At 39.5% G+C, this 16,760-nt stretch overlaps 1 protein-coding gene across 1 annotated transcript in view; it reads left to right on the plus strand.

The window, feature by feature from the left end:
* The window catches only part of Efcab3 (EF-hand calcium binding domain 3), a 419,664-nt gene that overhangs the window by 527 nt on the left and 402,377 nt on the right, over positions 1-16,760 (plus strand). The window contains exons 2-6 of the mRNA XM_076543522.1: positions 1,025-1,137; positions 6,614-6,774; positions 9,068-9,182; positions 12,596-12,726; positions 13,903-13,985. Of these exons, the coding sequence (XP_076399637.1) occupies positions 1,111-1,137; positions 6,614-6,774; positions 9,068-9,182; positions 12,596-12,726; positions 13,903-13,985 (517 nt within the window). The 5' untranslated portion in view covers positions 1,025-1,110. The remainder of the gene's footprint in view (positions 1-1,024; positions 1,138-6,613; positions 6,775-9,067; positions 9,183-12,595; positions 12,727-13,902; positions 13,986-16,760) is intronic.

The raw sequence follows: 16,760 nt of genomic DNA on the forward strand, positions 1-16,760 counted from the left end.
GTGGAAATCTGTCATAGAATATTAATACTCACAATAGAAAAAAATTCACTGATGGTCGCAACTAGCACTGTAATTCAACTAATAGCATCATGAATAAATAGCTCATCAAATATTGATTGGATATTAGTAAAAAAAAAGACATTGTGAATTTAAAAAATATTGGTTATTGCATTTGTATAACGTGAAAGTCTTTGGTGTGAAGCCAGGTTAAAACACCTTTTGTTTGCAACGACATTGACTTCCACTCCACACAATTTTTTTTTCAAAAAGTTTTAAAATTATGTGTGTATGTGTGTCTCTATGTGGGTTTATGCATGTGAGTGCAGTGCCTGAGGCCGCTAGAAGAGGGCATTAGATTCCATTGAGCTGGAGTTACAGGCAATTGTAAGGGACCTGTCATGGGTGCTGGGAACCCAGCTTGGGTGCTAAGAGCAGTATTTGCTCTGAACCGCTAAGCCATATCTCCAGCCCCATGCAGCTGTAATGTTTTGAGGTAATATTATGTGGTACAGGAGACCAAGAGTTTTGGAGCTAGATTTCCTGAATTCAAGTTCTAGTCGCTCTGTTTGCTGGTTGTGTGTTTCTTTAAAATGATGACAGTGACAATCCCTTAAAGGGTAATTGTGTGGACTGTGTGAAATAACTCATGTTAATGTGTTTTTTGTAATGTCTAGCACACACTAAACACCCAGTAACATTGTGGTTGGTGTTTTAGCATGTCTTTGTATTATGGTTGGTTTGAATAAATATAACTGGGCTTCTCTTTCATGTCATTTGAGATATATTTCTCTACTTTCCTGTATACTAAAAAGGTAAACTTAAGAAACTGGATGATCTCTAATTTATCATCTATTAGCTGCTTTTTCTAGTTTTTGCCCACCAGCCTATACTGATGCCCTTTATTAGGCATTATATTCTGAGCATTACATTGAAGAGGCAATTTCAAGCAAATAAATATAATTCCTTTATCTTTTAAACAGGAGTATGATCTTTTCTTTCTTTTTTTCTGTTTATATTTTCTCAGGAAATCCTTTTATATTATTGTTCACTTATATTCATTCATCAAGGCCTTTGGGTCCTGAAGGACAGAATTTACCTCTAAACAGGAAAATGGAGAAAACACATTTATTTTGCAAGGTAAATTTTTCAAGACAGTTTTTTAAAAGATTTTTTTCTCCTTTTAAAATTAGTTTTATGGGTGCTTATTATTCATGATTGTTAAGTAGTTAGAGAGTATAAGGTTCTGACGGACCTGATTAGTGACTGATAACTTTTGAGCTCTTTTAGTCCTCATATGTTGGACTAATTCAGCAATAGTGTAGTACTGTATCAAAAGAGCTTCTAAGCATATCATGGAATTCTATATACAGAAATTAGCATATATAAATATATTTTCTCTTCTTGGTATGTTAATTTTTTAGGCTATCAAGCAATTTAAGCATTTGTCAAAGTGGCTATACCATGCATTCCCACCAACATTAGCTAGGCTTTTCAGAGAGGGGTGGGGTTCCATTAGCTCTTCATCCTTCTGGACAGGATGTGGATAGGTTCAGTCTTGTAGAGATCTTGTGCAGACAGAGATCTTGTGTAGATCATCACAGCAGCTGTGAGTTCAAGAATCCCATAGCCATACCATGCCTGGACATCAGAATTCCGCACCTCTTGCTCCCTATCGATTCCCCAGGGTCCAAGGAGAATGTCTGGTGTGGGATATCAGGGGAAAAAAAATCTACATACACTATGTTCTTATGTCTGTTAATTTTATTCCTCTAAGACAAAATTCTATCAATTCAACTATAGCTCTACCAGGCATTCAAGGCAGGAACAACTCTAGACATACCAAGCTCTATATCCGTCTACTCTATTTCTCTGGGATGAAGTCCTGTCTTCATAACTGCAGTTCCATCCAGTTCCCTAGCTCATAGTCCTGCTAATGACTAAACTCCTGTGCTTTCAGCCTCATCTTCATCCTCTGTATCCTCTTTCTCCATCTCTGCTGCTCTCTACTCCTGACACTCAGAAAACTCTCCTGGAGATCTCTATGGAACCTCTGTCATCCTCTCTTCTCTCTGGACATGCTGTTCTTTCTGTCTTAGTCTACAGAAAATGCCTGTCCTTTCTTTCCCTGAGCACGTGGTTCCCTGCCTCCTCAGGAATGTTGTTTTATCTCTCACCTTGATATGTAAAAACCTCTTGTTTTCAGTCAAAATGCTCTGGAGAACCTCTAGGCCTCCTCAAGGCGAGGGGATGGTCTGAGCTTCATTAGCACAGGAAACAAAGCCAGCTTGTCTCCTAAGCTCAGCAGGGCAGTTAGTAACTTAGTAGGTTCAGCAGGTCTGGGGAGCTGAACTGTTTACCAATAGGTCTGGGAACATAAGGATTTCATAGCAGAAGACAGCTGAAATATTAAAGGCTGGGTAACACCAAATATTCATAATAAATGGCTTTGCCTTTTGACAGACCCTTGGCTGGTCCAAGTTCAGCTTTAATACACAGCTGAATCTCATATATTCTTGTGGCCCGTAAGAGTTCCCTTCTTCAAGCTTTTAAATTCTTTTTCCTCTGATGTTCCCTGAGCTGTTTATGGTTGGACATTTGTTTTAGTTATTGTTCTATTGCTGTGAAGAGACACCATGACCAAGGCAACTCTTACCAAAGCAGGCATTTAATTGGGGGCTTGCTTACGGTTTCGGAGGGTTAATTCATTATCATCGTGATGGGAGGCAGACAGGCATGGCACTGAGCAGTAGCTGAGAACTTTACATGCTGATCCACAGATAGCGTGGGGCGGGGGGGGGGGGTGCGGGGGGGGGGGGGAAAGAGAGGGAGGGGGAGAGAGAGAGACACACAGACAGACAGACAGACAGACACTGGACCTGGTGTGGGCTTTTGGAGCCTCAAAGTCCACTCCCAGTGACACACCTCCTCCAAACAAGGACACACCTGCTCTAACCAGGCCACACCTCCTGATCCTCCTGAAACAGTTCATCACCTGGGGACTAAGCACACAAATATAAGAGCCCATGAGGGTCGTCGTTCTCGTTCAGAGCACTGTAGCATCCCATAGTCATTTGTAGTTTGACTAGTTATTTATATTTTGACTAGCTATATTTATATTACGAGTAGTTATGGTCACCAGGGACAACTGTGAACAGAAGCTTTTCTTGTCAAAGCTAATCGCACTTTCCTGTGGGCATAAACACAGTTAGTTAGAAAGCAGCTGGACAGGCACATCATGTCCGTTTAGTGAAGCAGCTTCCCCACTCGGGCTTATGCCCCTCCTGGCTTTTGACCAGGCTTGCAGTTATACCCGTGAATCCCCTTTTGTGGAGCAGGCATCAGATCCAGTGAGAAAGCAGTTGATTATCCCCCAGTTAGTGTGCCATTATTTACCTGTGGGCTCACTGTGTGGCCAGTCAATATTGTTACACACAGTAAGTAAGACAGTTGTTGACAATTCTCTCCCAGCAGCCTGCAGAGCAGCTTCTAGCAGCAACGAGGGAACGTCCAGCCGAGTTTCGGCTTGGTTTTCCTGGGTGGGTGGTGTCTTTAGCAATAGTCTTACCAGCTAGTTCTGGTGGCAACCGACAGTCATGGCAATTGCTGGTATTCTATATTATTACAGGAATAGTCACCATGCAGTCAGTGCATTAGAGTATTAAAACATTCCTTCAGTTTAACTGAAGCTTTGTTCCCTTTGATCCTTATCTTCCCCTTCTCCATCCTTCCTCCTTCATATCAGTCTGTTTCTGTTTGAGAATTTCATACATGCATACACTGTATCTTAGTTATAGTTATAGCTACCATGCCCTTCCTCCCAACTCCCCCTCGACTCTCTCAACATGTCTCCTTCCTAACTTCATGTCGGTTTTGTTTTTTAATAACCTGCTAAGTTCAGTTAGTGCTACCCAGAGGCACTATGGGTATAGTGAGCTATCAGCATCTTTAAAAAAATTCACTTTTAATGTGTGTGTATGTGGGGGGTGTTTACATGTACATGAGTGCAGGTGTCTGCAGAGGCCAGAAGATGGCATTGGCTACCTTGGAGCTTTAGTTGTAGACAGCTGAGAACCTACTGATATGAGTGCTGGGAACTGAACTTGGGTCTCTGCAAGAGCAGTGTCCACACCTAACTGCTGAGCCATCTCTCCGGTTGCCTGACACGCCTCTTGATAAGCACTTTTCTCCTACATTTTTGTGAGACCAACATTTTGAATTTCACGTATAACTAAGATCTGGCATTATTTATCTCTCTATGCCTGACTTATCTAATGTAGCATTAAAGTTCCCTTCATACTTTTGCAAGTGACAGAACTTCTATTTAAGTCAGTATGGTATTGTACTGTGTCTATATATATATGTCCTTTATTTACTTGCCAATTGGTACACACTTAGGTTGATTCTGTATCTTGGTTATTATGAGTCCTGTTGAAATAAATGGGAATGCTGATATCTTTTCAGTATCTTGATTTTAGTTTTTCTGAGTTGCTGTAATTATGTGACAGTTACATTTGAGGAACATCTATACTATTTTCCAAATTGGCTATATTAATTTATGTACCCATCATTGTTGTAGAATATTATTTTAACTGTGTAAAGGTGTGTTACATTTGTTTCTGTTGCCTTTGTTAACGTTGCAAAGATGTGTTACATTTGTTTGATTAAATAAAATTAACCTGGGGTCAGGAGGCTGAGTCAGCAACTAGCTGACAGGAAGTGGTAGGAGGAACCATGTGTAGCAAGGGTTCCTTACTGGGGGCTGAGCAGAAGGACGCTCCTTTTTTGGGAGATGCAAGCAAGAAGAGAAGGTTAGCTACTTGCTATTCAGCCTCTCTGAGCTAGCAGGATTTCACCTCACCCTTTGAATCCTGAGTTCTATAGAAGGATAGAGATTTAGATAAAGTTCCCTTTAGCAGCATACTGGAGCTGGGGCCTGAGGGAACAGAATTCCAGCCTGGCTGTGGCCTCTGTGGCCGAGCTGATGCTGGGAGCTGTAGAGTTGGAATTGTCGGTTGGGACAGCAGTTGCTTAAGGTGCAGCCACTGTACTGAATGCAAAACATTTGGTGCCTAACATGGGGTGCCAAAATACAGCTGGTTCTTTTTTTAATTCTTTGGGGGCCTGCCACCCAGCTCCCAAATGAATATATAGAGACTTATTTTGACTTATGAATGCCCAGCCTCAGCTTGGCTTGGCTTGTTTCTAGCCTGCTTTTCTAACTTAAATTATCCCATTTCTCTTTAACTATGTTTTGCCTCTGGGCTTTTTACCTCTCTTTATTCTACATATCTTTCTTTCCTTCTTATTCCATGGCTGGCTATGTGGCTGGACCCTGGTGTCCTCCTCTCCTCTTTTTCTTGTTCCTTGCTCTTCTCTTGAGCCTAGATTTCTCCTATTTTTTCTCTTTGCCTGGCAGCCCTGCTTATTCGTCTCTCCTGCCTTGCTATTGGCTGTTCAGTTTTTTATAGCCCAATCAGATGTTTTAGACAGGCAAAGTAACACAGCTCTACAGAGTTAAACAAATGCAACATTAAAGAATGCAACACATTCTTTGTTTGTGTCATCAAACAAATATTCCACAGCAGAAACAAATATAACACATCCTAAACTAATATTACACAACATACCATCATAATACATGTATTCCCTTTCTTCTACATTTTGTTCAATTAATCTTTTTGATAACAGATATTTGTGATGGTTAGGGATGCCAACTGGACAGAACCTAGAATCACTTGGAATTCTGTCAGCCTCTTTTTTTTTGGTATTTTTAATCTATTTTTTATTCTTTGAAAATTTCATACATGTGTGCACTATCTCTTGGTTGTATCTGCCCCAACTCCCTTCCTCCTGCTCTCCCAGGGCTCTTCAGCATACCTCCCTCCCAGCTTCATCTTGTTCTGGGTACTTAGAGCCCATTATGGTTCTATACAAATTTTAGGATTGTTTATATTTCTGTGAAAAGTAACATTTTAATTTTGATAATTTCATCAACTCTATAGATTGCTTTGTGTAGACACAGAATATGTGTTCTTCCAATTTATGAGCATAGCTTGTTGATCTATTTATTTTTGTCTTCACTTTCATATTTTTTTACCCATTTCTAAATTGGCCTGCACATGTGCAACAAGGACGGATATATCTGCATGCACACACATGTGCATACATACATACATGCAACACACACTGTTCTTTGTATATTTAGAATAGCAATTCCTTATCAAATGTGTCCTTTGCAAACTTTCTCCTAGTGTCTGGCTTATCTTTTCAATCTCTTGATGGTGTTTCTCATGCCTTTTAATTTTAATGGAGTGTAATTTATAATTTTTTTCTTGCATGGACCATGCCTTAGGTTTTTATCTGAAAATAGTTCTTTTTTTTTGTGATAAAACGATTGTTTTGAAAACACATGATAAAATTTTGCACCTACATATATTCATGAATACTGTGCATTTTATAGTTACACAAGATATTAAGGGATATGTATTCCTTTAGAATAATAGTGTTTGAATGAATAAGATCCTTTTAAAACCAAACTCCCTTTAGTTGAATGGTATATCTGATATGTATGTGGGAAAGAATATGCATGATTGTGACTATTAATTATCCTCAGACAGAAGAAAGCATCGATGTATCAGTTCATGACTCTGATTCTTTCACAACTAACTTATCATCAAGAAACATTGAAAGCAAGAAATACAGCAAAATTTCTAAAACATCAGGGAAGAGGAATACATCTGACACTAAAGGCTTAGTCCCAGAGTATAAAAAAATGTAAGTTAAAAACTTTGATTTTACACTATGAAATTATCCTTTTGCAAGTTTAAGAAATCCAGACATGCAGCATATGTGTTCTAACGGTAGGATTGTGTATATTTGTGGTCAATTTTTTTAGGAACATGGTTTTAACGGTTGCACAGCTGTTGCTAAGCCTCTAACTTCAGGTGCAGCTACACAGCAGTCTAAATGGTGTTGCAGAGGTCCAGCTAGTTGGGAGCAGTGGTTCATAGGTCTGAAAGTTTGTCTTCAAGAGAATTTAAGAAGGACATGGAAGGGCTCTTCCATCTGGGCTTGGGTTTGTGAAATTATATCATTTGAATCTTGTAGTTCTTTTTATTTTATTTTATTTTTTTAAACATACGGTGTTATGTGGCTGTCTTTTATTACTTAAAAAAAGTTCTGTCATTTTTTCTTTATTTCTGTTTTTGTTTGTTTGTTTGTGGTTTTTTGAGACAGGGTTTCTCGTTGTAGCCATGGCTGTCCTGGAACTTTGTAGACCAGGCTGGCCTTGAACTCACAGAGATCTGCCTGCCATTGCCTCCTTGGTGCTGGGATTAAAGACATTTGCTACTATGCCTGGTTTATTCTGGCATTTTGTGTATACCTAGGTCTTTATATTTTAATATAATATTTTATATTTTATTATTTTAATATTTCTTAAAGGCAGGAAAAAAGTGCTTATTAGAAGAAATACTTTGAGAAATTGTTTTGGGTTTATCTCATTTTTTTTCCTACCAACTAAATTCTGGTCTGCTGGATTAATGAAGTTAGAAATCACTTGTATATTGCAATGGCGAAGCAATTGAACTAAAGTCTCTCTACCATAAATTTGTGTTTCCATTTTACTTAATACAACATTTTGACCACCACTTACATTTGTAAAGTAACAAAGAGCAAGGCAATTATCTCTGGCAAGGAGCAGAAGATAGTGTAAGTATCTCTTTACTTGCATTAGTAGTATTCAGAACATACTTGTGCCTTGGGAGACACATGCCCCTCAGGAATGGGATGTAAGGCAAATGTTTTTATTCATTATTTTTATCAGACCATTCACTTTTCCATAAAATGTTGGAGTGAATTCATAGTTTAAAACACATACTTTAAAAAATATGAAAGATCAAACCTATGTAGCTCAGTGGGAGCCATGAGTAAGTCAAAAACAGGAAGACTCAACCTCATTGAGGATATAGGGGTTAGGTGTGGGGAGGCAAAGCAGTAGCAGATTCTAAACTGTGGCCCATGAATGGGTTATAACATGAGTTCAGGAGGTCACTACCAAGTTTTCTTTTGTAAGGAAATACATTAAAATTAAATTGAAGACATTGGAGTGTTTTTTTTTAAACACGACTGCATTTTGTAAAATAGGTTCTGTTATTATATATTTGGTTTCTTTTTCTGTCTCTATTTCCTAATGGAAAGCATATTTTAGACTATGAGTCATAGTCAAAATAGTTGAAAGCCATTTCCTTTGACGCCAGAGGTCTGTATAAGTGACTAACCATAGGACAGCTCCAAGGAGTGTGTGTGTGTGTGTGTGTGTGTGTGTGTGTGTGTGTGTGTGTGTGTGGTGGGGGGTGGGGTGGGGTGGGGAAGATAAGAACAAGGATCTCAGGATAGGCATTTGGGAGGGCTGGACTTAATGAGGAAATAGTATCAAAAAGGGCAAGGTATCCGCTAAGAAAGGAAGTAGATAAATGATGAAATTTTCTCTTATTTCATAATTTTGCTGAGGAATAAATTTACCAGTAGCTGTAATAGTAGAGAATCTACAGGACAATGGCCCAACAGCAGCAGGAATAATAAATAGAAGGAGAGGCTATGTAGATGAAAAGAGATTTCAAATACATCCCAACCAAGCACGGGGAACTTACTGCATCCTGATACAGAATTTGGAAGTTTATGATATTTAGCAGACAACTGGACACTTTAACACTGATTTTACATTTGTTAATATTAAGAAATGTCCATCCATTTTTATGTGTCCTAGTGATGTCTTAAATGTCTTTAAAAAGAAAATATACCTTATAGAGATGTTTATCAAAATTGTTACAGATGAAACAATACTGATGAAATATATGCAGATGAAATAAATACTGTGATTTCAAATTTATAAAGAATGGGAGCAGAAATAAAAGGTGTAATGAGGGAGTGTCAGCCATTAGTTAAGCTGGGTGATGGTACATGGGGAGATTAGCATATTATTTGGAAATTTCCATAATCAAAGGTTGAAAGGAAGATAAAGCCAGAAAAACAACTTAGCAGTTATTCTAATTTCTGTGCCATTTAGATATGAAACATCATTATTCCTGTATAGAGAAGAAAAATCCACTGAGTTGTCAGGATCAAAGAAATTCAAGAAAAAGAAAAGTTTACAAGTACAGTTTCATAGTAAAAGAACTGAGGTAAGTTAAGACTTCTTGAAAATTTCCTTTTTGTCCTTAGCCCCCAAATATTCTTGATGTTTTAGTGCAAGTGTTGAAACATTACTATTTTAAATATTGCCTTTTCCTTCTCCTTTCCTTTCCTTATCCCTGCGACAGTTAGTGCCAGTTGTTAACTGGATAAAATATAAGATTACCTCAGAGGTGGGCTTTGGGGTTTGTCTTTGGGGGAATTATCTTGACTACATCGAGGTGGGAAGAACTGTCCACTGTGGGTGCTACCATCCCTTAGGTGGGAAATCCTGCTCTGTGTAAGAGTGGAGACATTAAGTTGAGCAAGTGTGCATGCGTTCACTGCTCTCTGTTCCTGATTGTGGATGTGAGCAGTTTTCTCAAATTCTTGCCGCTGCTGTGACTTCCCTGATGTCATGGACTGTGCTGAGGAGCTATGAGCTCAAACACCCTTGCTCCCTTAGGTTGCTCTTTCAGAGTATTTCATCATAGCAATAAGAAGGGAACTAAGGTATCACCTCTCTATTTCTGCTTTGTTTGTTTGTTGTGAATGGCTTCTCACTGTGTGGGCTCAAGTGATTTTCCTGCCTCAGCCTCTTAAGCAGCTGGTACTAACAGTACACACCACCATATCTGACTTTCTTCTTCCCTTTCTTTATAAAAATAAGGCATTAAATCCTTTCAGAAAACTAGATTTACTTTTCCCTATTTAATTATTTTAAACGTTTGTTTTTTTTTATGACTGTGTTGTGTGTTACTATTTTTTGCAGTTTTAACTCTGACCCTAGGAGTTCCTTGGTTGGTGTCATGCATCTCAAACGTTTGCCCCCATCTTCAGATGGCTCTTCACATGGTCATCTTTCCTGTGTCTGGATCTCATAGTCTCTTTTCTTATTCTGACAAGCACATCTGTCCTTGGACATCTCCTATTGACATCCTTAATTTCATTACATCTGCAGAGATTATCTCTACATAAGGTCATGCTCACAGGTTTCTGATATTAGGGTGTGAAGTGGAACCAACATAGCACTTACTATATTCTCTGCCATGCCCTTTGGTGCATATTTCTTCTCATTTCTCTGTCTTGATATTTGTTGTGCTTCTTAAATCTGAGAATGAACACTTTCCTTCAATTCTGGAAACCTTCAATCTGCCATCCTTTTGGTTTTTCCGTCTCTGGAGCCCTGTGTACACCAGGCTAGCCCCAAACTCATCTTTCAGGATGTTTCCTCTCCTCCAGTTCTTTGCCATCCTTCTGGTTCTTCTGCTTCATGTGCACTGGACCATATCATTCCATTCTTTATGTCCTGTAACATTTATATTTGTTGTCTTTCTGTTACAAATGATCTGAGGCAATCGGCTGGTGAAGATAAAAGCTCTGTTTTGGTTGTGGCTCTGGAAGTGCCCGTCCAAAAGCAAGCAGGTCTGCTGGTGGTCCACTCTTGGTGAGGCAGCATGCTGTGACAGGGACATAGGCTAAACAATTGCTCTATTTGTGAACTCTTGTTCATAAACAGTAGAAGATGCCAGGCTCCTGCAGTCCTTCAGCAGCGTGGCCCAGTGTCTCAGCCCCCCTAACCCCCCATTTCCTCCCAGGCAAAAAGTCTCCAATGTGTGGACCTTTGGGGGAGTACTACCCATAGTTACATTGCTTCATGTTTTTTCCCCACTTGTTTTGATTTCCCTATTTTGTTCCCTATTTTGTAGTTAATTTATTTTTCTTTATCCAGCTAAATTTAAGGTACAGGTTTAACCTTGTCCATTGAGGTTTTAATTTCAATGATTGTTTTATTTCCAAAAGTTTTGTTTGGTGGTTCCTTAAAGTCCATCTGTATATCATACTCCACTCACTTTCCATAGTTATCTCAAGAAGGTGTCTGATGAATCCAGTGTATAAAGCCTTTGGGGCACCCAAATCTTGTCTTGCTCAGTGTGAACCTGTGTCCTTTCATTCACATGTAGTTGATCCACATTTGTTGAGGAACTTGTGGTGATTTCCTACTTCTCCAAGATATGTAGTTTTCTGGAGACAGGGTTTCACGATGTAGCCCTGGCTACCCTGGAACCTTCTGTGTAGATAAGGAGGGCCTTGAAGTTTTGCTGATCCCCCTGCATCTGTCTCCCAGTGCTACGATTACAGCCATGCACCATCCTTATGTCTGGCTACAAAATATTTTTTTTTAGAGAGAATTTGCACCCGTTTCTGCCTTGCATTTCACAAAGTTTGCAAATTTGGGATTACTTTAATTAAAATGTTCCAGTTTTCTTGACTAATGCATTTGAATTAAATATTCATACATGCCTAGAGATGTGGTTATAATCAATTAGGAGGAGGGTTTTTCTTTCTTTCCTTTTTCCCTCTAGCTTGGAGTTGAGTACACACTTTATTCTGTGTACTCCTGGGATTAAGTTTTGTTATTGTTGCTGTTTTGTTCTAGCTGGTTCTTACAGAGAACATTACTTTTGAGGACATCAGTTTTACATGGGACCTCAGTACCAACTCCTGTAGGTCTCCTGGGGCTTGAGTTTTCTCTACATAGTCCTTAAAGCTCTAAGTTCCATGGAATTGAAAACACATATAATGAGTCTTCATTTTCTAAAGTGGTATTTTTCTATCTACCTGGTTGGTTGTCGTTTTGGACTCATCTTTATACATGCTATGGTTAAGTGGCTAATTTACCCAATCATAAGGATAACCTAAAATAAAATTACTTATATCACTTGAATAACCATTGGTTCTCCACGGTATTTTGCATATATAGCTAAGGTCTATATGTGAGCCTTATCTGGTAACTGAGTCACATTCTTACTTTGACATAGGTTTACACTGTTCTATAAAATCTATTACGGTTAATTAAAAGAAGGTAATTAGTTTTGTGCACGGTGACAGATATAGATCTATTTGCAGCCTTCTACACGTTGATATCCAGTTACGCCAGCACCATTTGTTGAAGATACTTTCTTTTTTTTCATTGTACACTTTTGGCTTCTTTGTCAAAAATTATATGTTCATAGGTGTGTGGGTTAATGTCAGGGTCTTCAGTTCGATTCCATTGGTCCGTATGTCGGTTTTTATGCCAATACCAAGCTGCTTTTATTACTGTAGCTCTATAGTAGAGCTTGAAGTCAGGGATTGTGATGCCTCCAGAGGTTTACCCTGTTCTATAAAATCTATTACGGTTAATTAAAAGAAGGTAATTAGTTATCAACTTAAGAAAAATGGTGTTTCCAAAGAATATTATATAGTTTTAAAAAGTTTTTAGTGCATGTGGAATAGAATGGAATTACCAAAAGGACTTTTATACCAGGAGTGTGGGTAAGTGAGACACTGTGGTATGATTATCTTTCAAGAGGCTTATTGTTCAAGGATGCTGGACTACTAGGATCATCTCATGCGCCACTATCCTTGTTTTCGGCCCTAGATTGCCTCTCCCTGCCTGAAGCTGTCAAGAGAGAAGATGACTGGGAAAGAAAGCACTTCACACAAGGTGCCCTGCCAGTTTGGTAGTCACAAGACTTTGCTTCCTCTCCCTACAACTTCCTCAACTCCTCGGTATTCAAATCACTGTGTTCTGATTTTAATGTGGGGTTGGATTTGGAGATTTTCTCTGCAATTATGTATCTCTTCCGTATACAGAACAGCAATAATTTGTTTAAATGCAAAGACTCAGGCAGAGGTAGGAACACTATATGTGGGATTGGAGACTTAGATCGTGTCCTAATTGGCCTCACACCCTATTTTAGTGTTTATAAAATTCATGCTGCATCTTGGGCTCTACTTTCCATTTTTTTGAAGAGAGGGCCATATGGTATAGCTCTGGCTGGCCTTTTGTAGACCAGGCTGGCCTCAAACTAAGAGATCCCCCTGTCTCTGCCTCATGAGTGCTGGAATTAAAGGTATGCACTGGCTCCATGTGTGTGTTTGTGCACATCTATGTGAGTGCCTGTGAGGGCAGAAGAGGGAGTCACAGGTGGCTGTGAGCCACCAGCTGGGGGTGCTGGACCCCAGACAGGTTCTCTGAAAGAGCAGCAGGTGCTCTTAACCACGGAGCCATCTGTTCAGCCCCTCACTTTCCATTTCTATACAAGAATCTTGTATTGTATGGACTCTTAAGCTTTCTTCCAACACTCATAATTATGATTTTAGTTATTTACATTTTACAGTAATACCAGATGAATCCTTTTCCCCAGATATTTTATTTATAGGTGCTGATGGAATCTGGAATTTCTTTCTTTTTTTCCTATTTAAAGATGTTTTTGTCACATAATACCTTTCTTTGAAGAATTACTGTAACTTGTGTTAAGAGCAGGAAAAACTGGACCTGAGGCAGAGGCTAGTGAGTCAGGGTGGTGACAAGGTTAGATTCTGCTCCCTGCAGAGACACAGAAAGAAACAAAGGAAGAGTTTGGGGGTGAAGATAACAACTCTCACCACCAGGGGGCTCTTTAACAGAGGTTCTCTTGGTTGAGACTTGTATAGCACAGGGCCATAGTCCCAGCGCTTGTGAGGTTAAGGCAGGAGGATCAGCAGGAGTTCAAGGCCAGCCTGGCTTTGTGATGAGGTTGATGAAGCCTGGGCAACTTGGCGAGACTGCGTTTCACCAAAATAAAACCAGGCAAAAATAAAAATTCTTATGATTTCAGGTTATTTATAGGTTTGCTAATATCTTTCTGTGGGGCTTTTATAAATGTCCTTTGCTGTTTTCTAATGTGGCCCTTTCTCTGACAGGAGGAAGGAGCCAATTTCTAACCTTTACATGACATTATATGAACAAATGCCTGAAGGATCCCTAAAATTCCAAGAATTAAGTGGTAATACATTCTAGAATTTATATTCCCTCCCTCCCTTCCTCCCTCCCTCCTACCCTCCCTCCCTCCCTCCCTCCCTCCCTCCCTCCCACCCTCCCATCCTTTCTGATAGAGTCTGTGCAGGCCATGCTGGACCCAGACTTGACACTCTTCTGCATGCTTGGCATTCCTTTTAACTTTTGACCAGATTTTCTTGTGTATCCTTTGAGGTCTATGCCATACTTTCAATATATTTAATTAATTTAATTTAATTAAGATTTGCTTCTGTCTTAGGGCTACAATTCTCTCTGAGAGCTCAGTTGGTAAAATCCTTACCATGCTACCAGGAGAACATGAGTCAATCCCAGCATTTACATAAAAAAGGTGCACCCTTGTAATCCCAGCCCTTGGCAGGCAGAGACAGGCAGATCCCTGGAGCTTAGTGGCCAATCAGCCTAGCCTAGCTGGCAAGCAGGTCCTGGTGAGAGACTGTCTCAAGGAGAGACAAGCAGATGACTCATGAGGAATGACAGTGAGGTTGACCTCTGACCTCCACACACTTGTACATGTGCACGCACACATGATTTGCTTCTCTAAAAAATCTATAAAAGTATGCCGGGCGTTGGTGGCGCACGCCTTTAATCCCAGCACTCGGGAGGCAGAGCCAGGCGGATCTCTGTGAGTTCGAGGCCAGCCTGGGCTACCAAGTGAGCTCCAGGAAAGGCGCAAAGCTACACAGAGAAACCCTGTCTCGAAAAAACCAAAAAAAAAAAAAAAAAAAAAAAAAGTAAACATTTTACTTACTACTTCTTTCTAAATTTCAGGAACATTTAACATGAGAACTACCTCCTTAACATATTTTTAAGTGTACTACGCAGTATTGTTATTTATGGGTATAATATTGTACAGACCTCTGGAGTTTATTATACGCGATTGAAATTTTATCTCCATTGGTGAGCGACCCCTCTTTCCTCTCCCTCAGTCCTTAACAGCCACAGCTCTAGTCCTTGCTTCTTAGGTTGGACTGTTAGGTTACTAGTGTACGTAGAATGATTTGCCCTGTGACTGGTTTATTTCACTAAACACAGCATCGTCCAGTTTGTTCCAATCACCGAATATTACAATACTTCTTTCTTTGAAAAGACTAAGTAAATGATATTCTCTGTGTAAGTACCATGCTTAAAAGTTAATTCACCTTTTGATGGCTGTGCTTTTTGTCGTTTGTTCTATGTGTTGGCAACTGTGAATACTGCTGGTCACAGATGTAGAGAGGCTATCTTATTGATATCCTGTTTTTTAAAAAAATTTTTTTGGAAATGGGTTCATGTAGCCCAGACTGTCCTCAAACTCACATTGAGGCCGAGAATGGCTTTGAACTTCTGCTACCACCTTCCAAGTGCTGGGATTGTAGCTATACTCCATCATTCCCAGTTCATCTGATTTCATAAAAAAAAAAAAAAAAAAAAAAAAAAAAAACAGACGTAGGATTATAGACAGGTTATAAAAACTATTGTGAAGAATCTTCCTAAACATCTTGTTTTTTCTACCTTTATGCTTAGTTATAAACTCCATTCACATTATTCCCTTTGATCTGTTTGGAAATGGTTCCCGTTCAACAGAGAAATCCCTTTACATTTCATTTATATTTATTTATTATTCCTGGTTCTACAGGGTCAGATGTATATGTACATATACTTATATACATGTATATGTTTATATATGTATATGTTTTGTTTTGAGACAGGGTCACACAACTCTGTGTAACTCTAGCTGACCTGGAACTCATTATGTAGACCAGGCTGGCTTGGAATTCGTAGAGATCCACTGGCCTCTTCCTCTCAAGTGCTGAGATAAAAGGCCACCATTAAGTATAGCTATGCTCTGTGTGTGAAGTTTCTCCTCCCTTTCCTTATGCTTCCTCCTCCTCCCTCTCCCCGATCTACTTCTTTTTTTAAGTGTATGAGTATTTGGCCTACATGTATGTCTATGTGCTATGTGTGTGCAGTGCTCACGGAGGTCAGAAGGGGCATCAGATGTCCTGGGAACTGGAGTCACAGACAGTTTTGAGCTGCCACGTGGGTGCTGGCAATGAACCCTAGTCATCTGGTTGCGTGGCCAGTGCTCTTAATCACTGAGCCACTTCTCCAGCTCAGAGAAGCTTCTTAAAATAGTTTTTTTTTTTATGTGTGTATCCCATCATTTTCACTTACCTCCTCCCCTCCATAAACCTTTTATTAACATCCTAACGTTACTATTTTTTTTCAGTTTATTTTCCTTTCATCCTCTCTCCTACCCCCTTTTCCCTCTTTCTCCCTCCCTTCTCCTTCCCACCTGTCTCTCTCAGGGTCTCACTATGTAGCCCAGGTTGACCTAGAACTCACTATGCAACTCAGCCAGGCCCAGAACTTTGATCATCTTACCTCAGCTTTCCTGGCTATTGGATAGTTTCCTTAAATATTGTTTTCATTGAACTAAATAGAATTCAATTCGACAGACATTTTTTTTTTTTTGAGGCGGGGACATCTATAAAGTAACACCTGAAAGAGGAAAAAGGAAAATTCTTGCCTTCAGAAGCAGTAAGAACACAAAATGTTCTGGTTGTGTTATGTCCTGAGTGCTGCAGGAGCACAGAGGACAGGTTCCATATTCTGGATACACCTAAGTCACAGTTAGAGTTTAAAGGGTAAACAAAAGTGTCCTTCTCTTTCTCCTGCTAGTGATTATTACTGTTTCCTCTTGTGAGATTGTGGGGTAATCAAGATGGATATTAATTTTAATTAATTGTTTTGTTATGCACAA

The sequence above is a fragment of the Peromyscus maniculatus genome, chromosome 8, assembly GCF_049852395.1.
Source record: "Peromyscus maniculatus bairdii isolate BWxNUB_F1_BW_parent chromosome 8, HU_Pman_BW_mat_3.1, whole genome shotgun sequence".
NCBI lineage: Eukaryota > Metazoa > Chordata > Mammalia > Rodentia > Cricetidae > Peromyscus > Peromyscus maniculatus.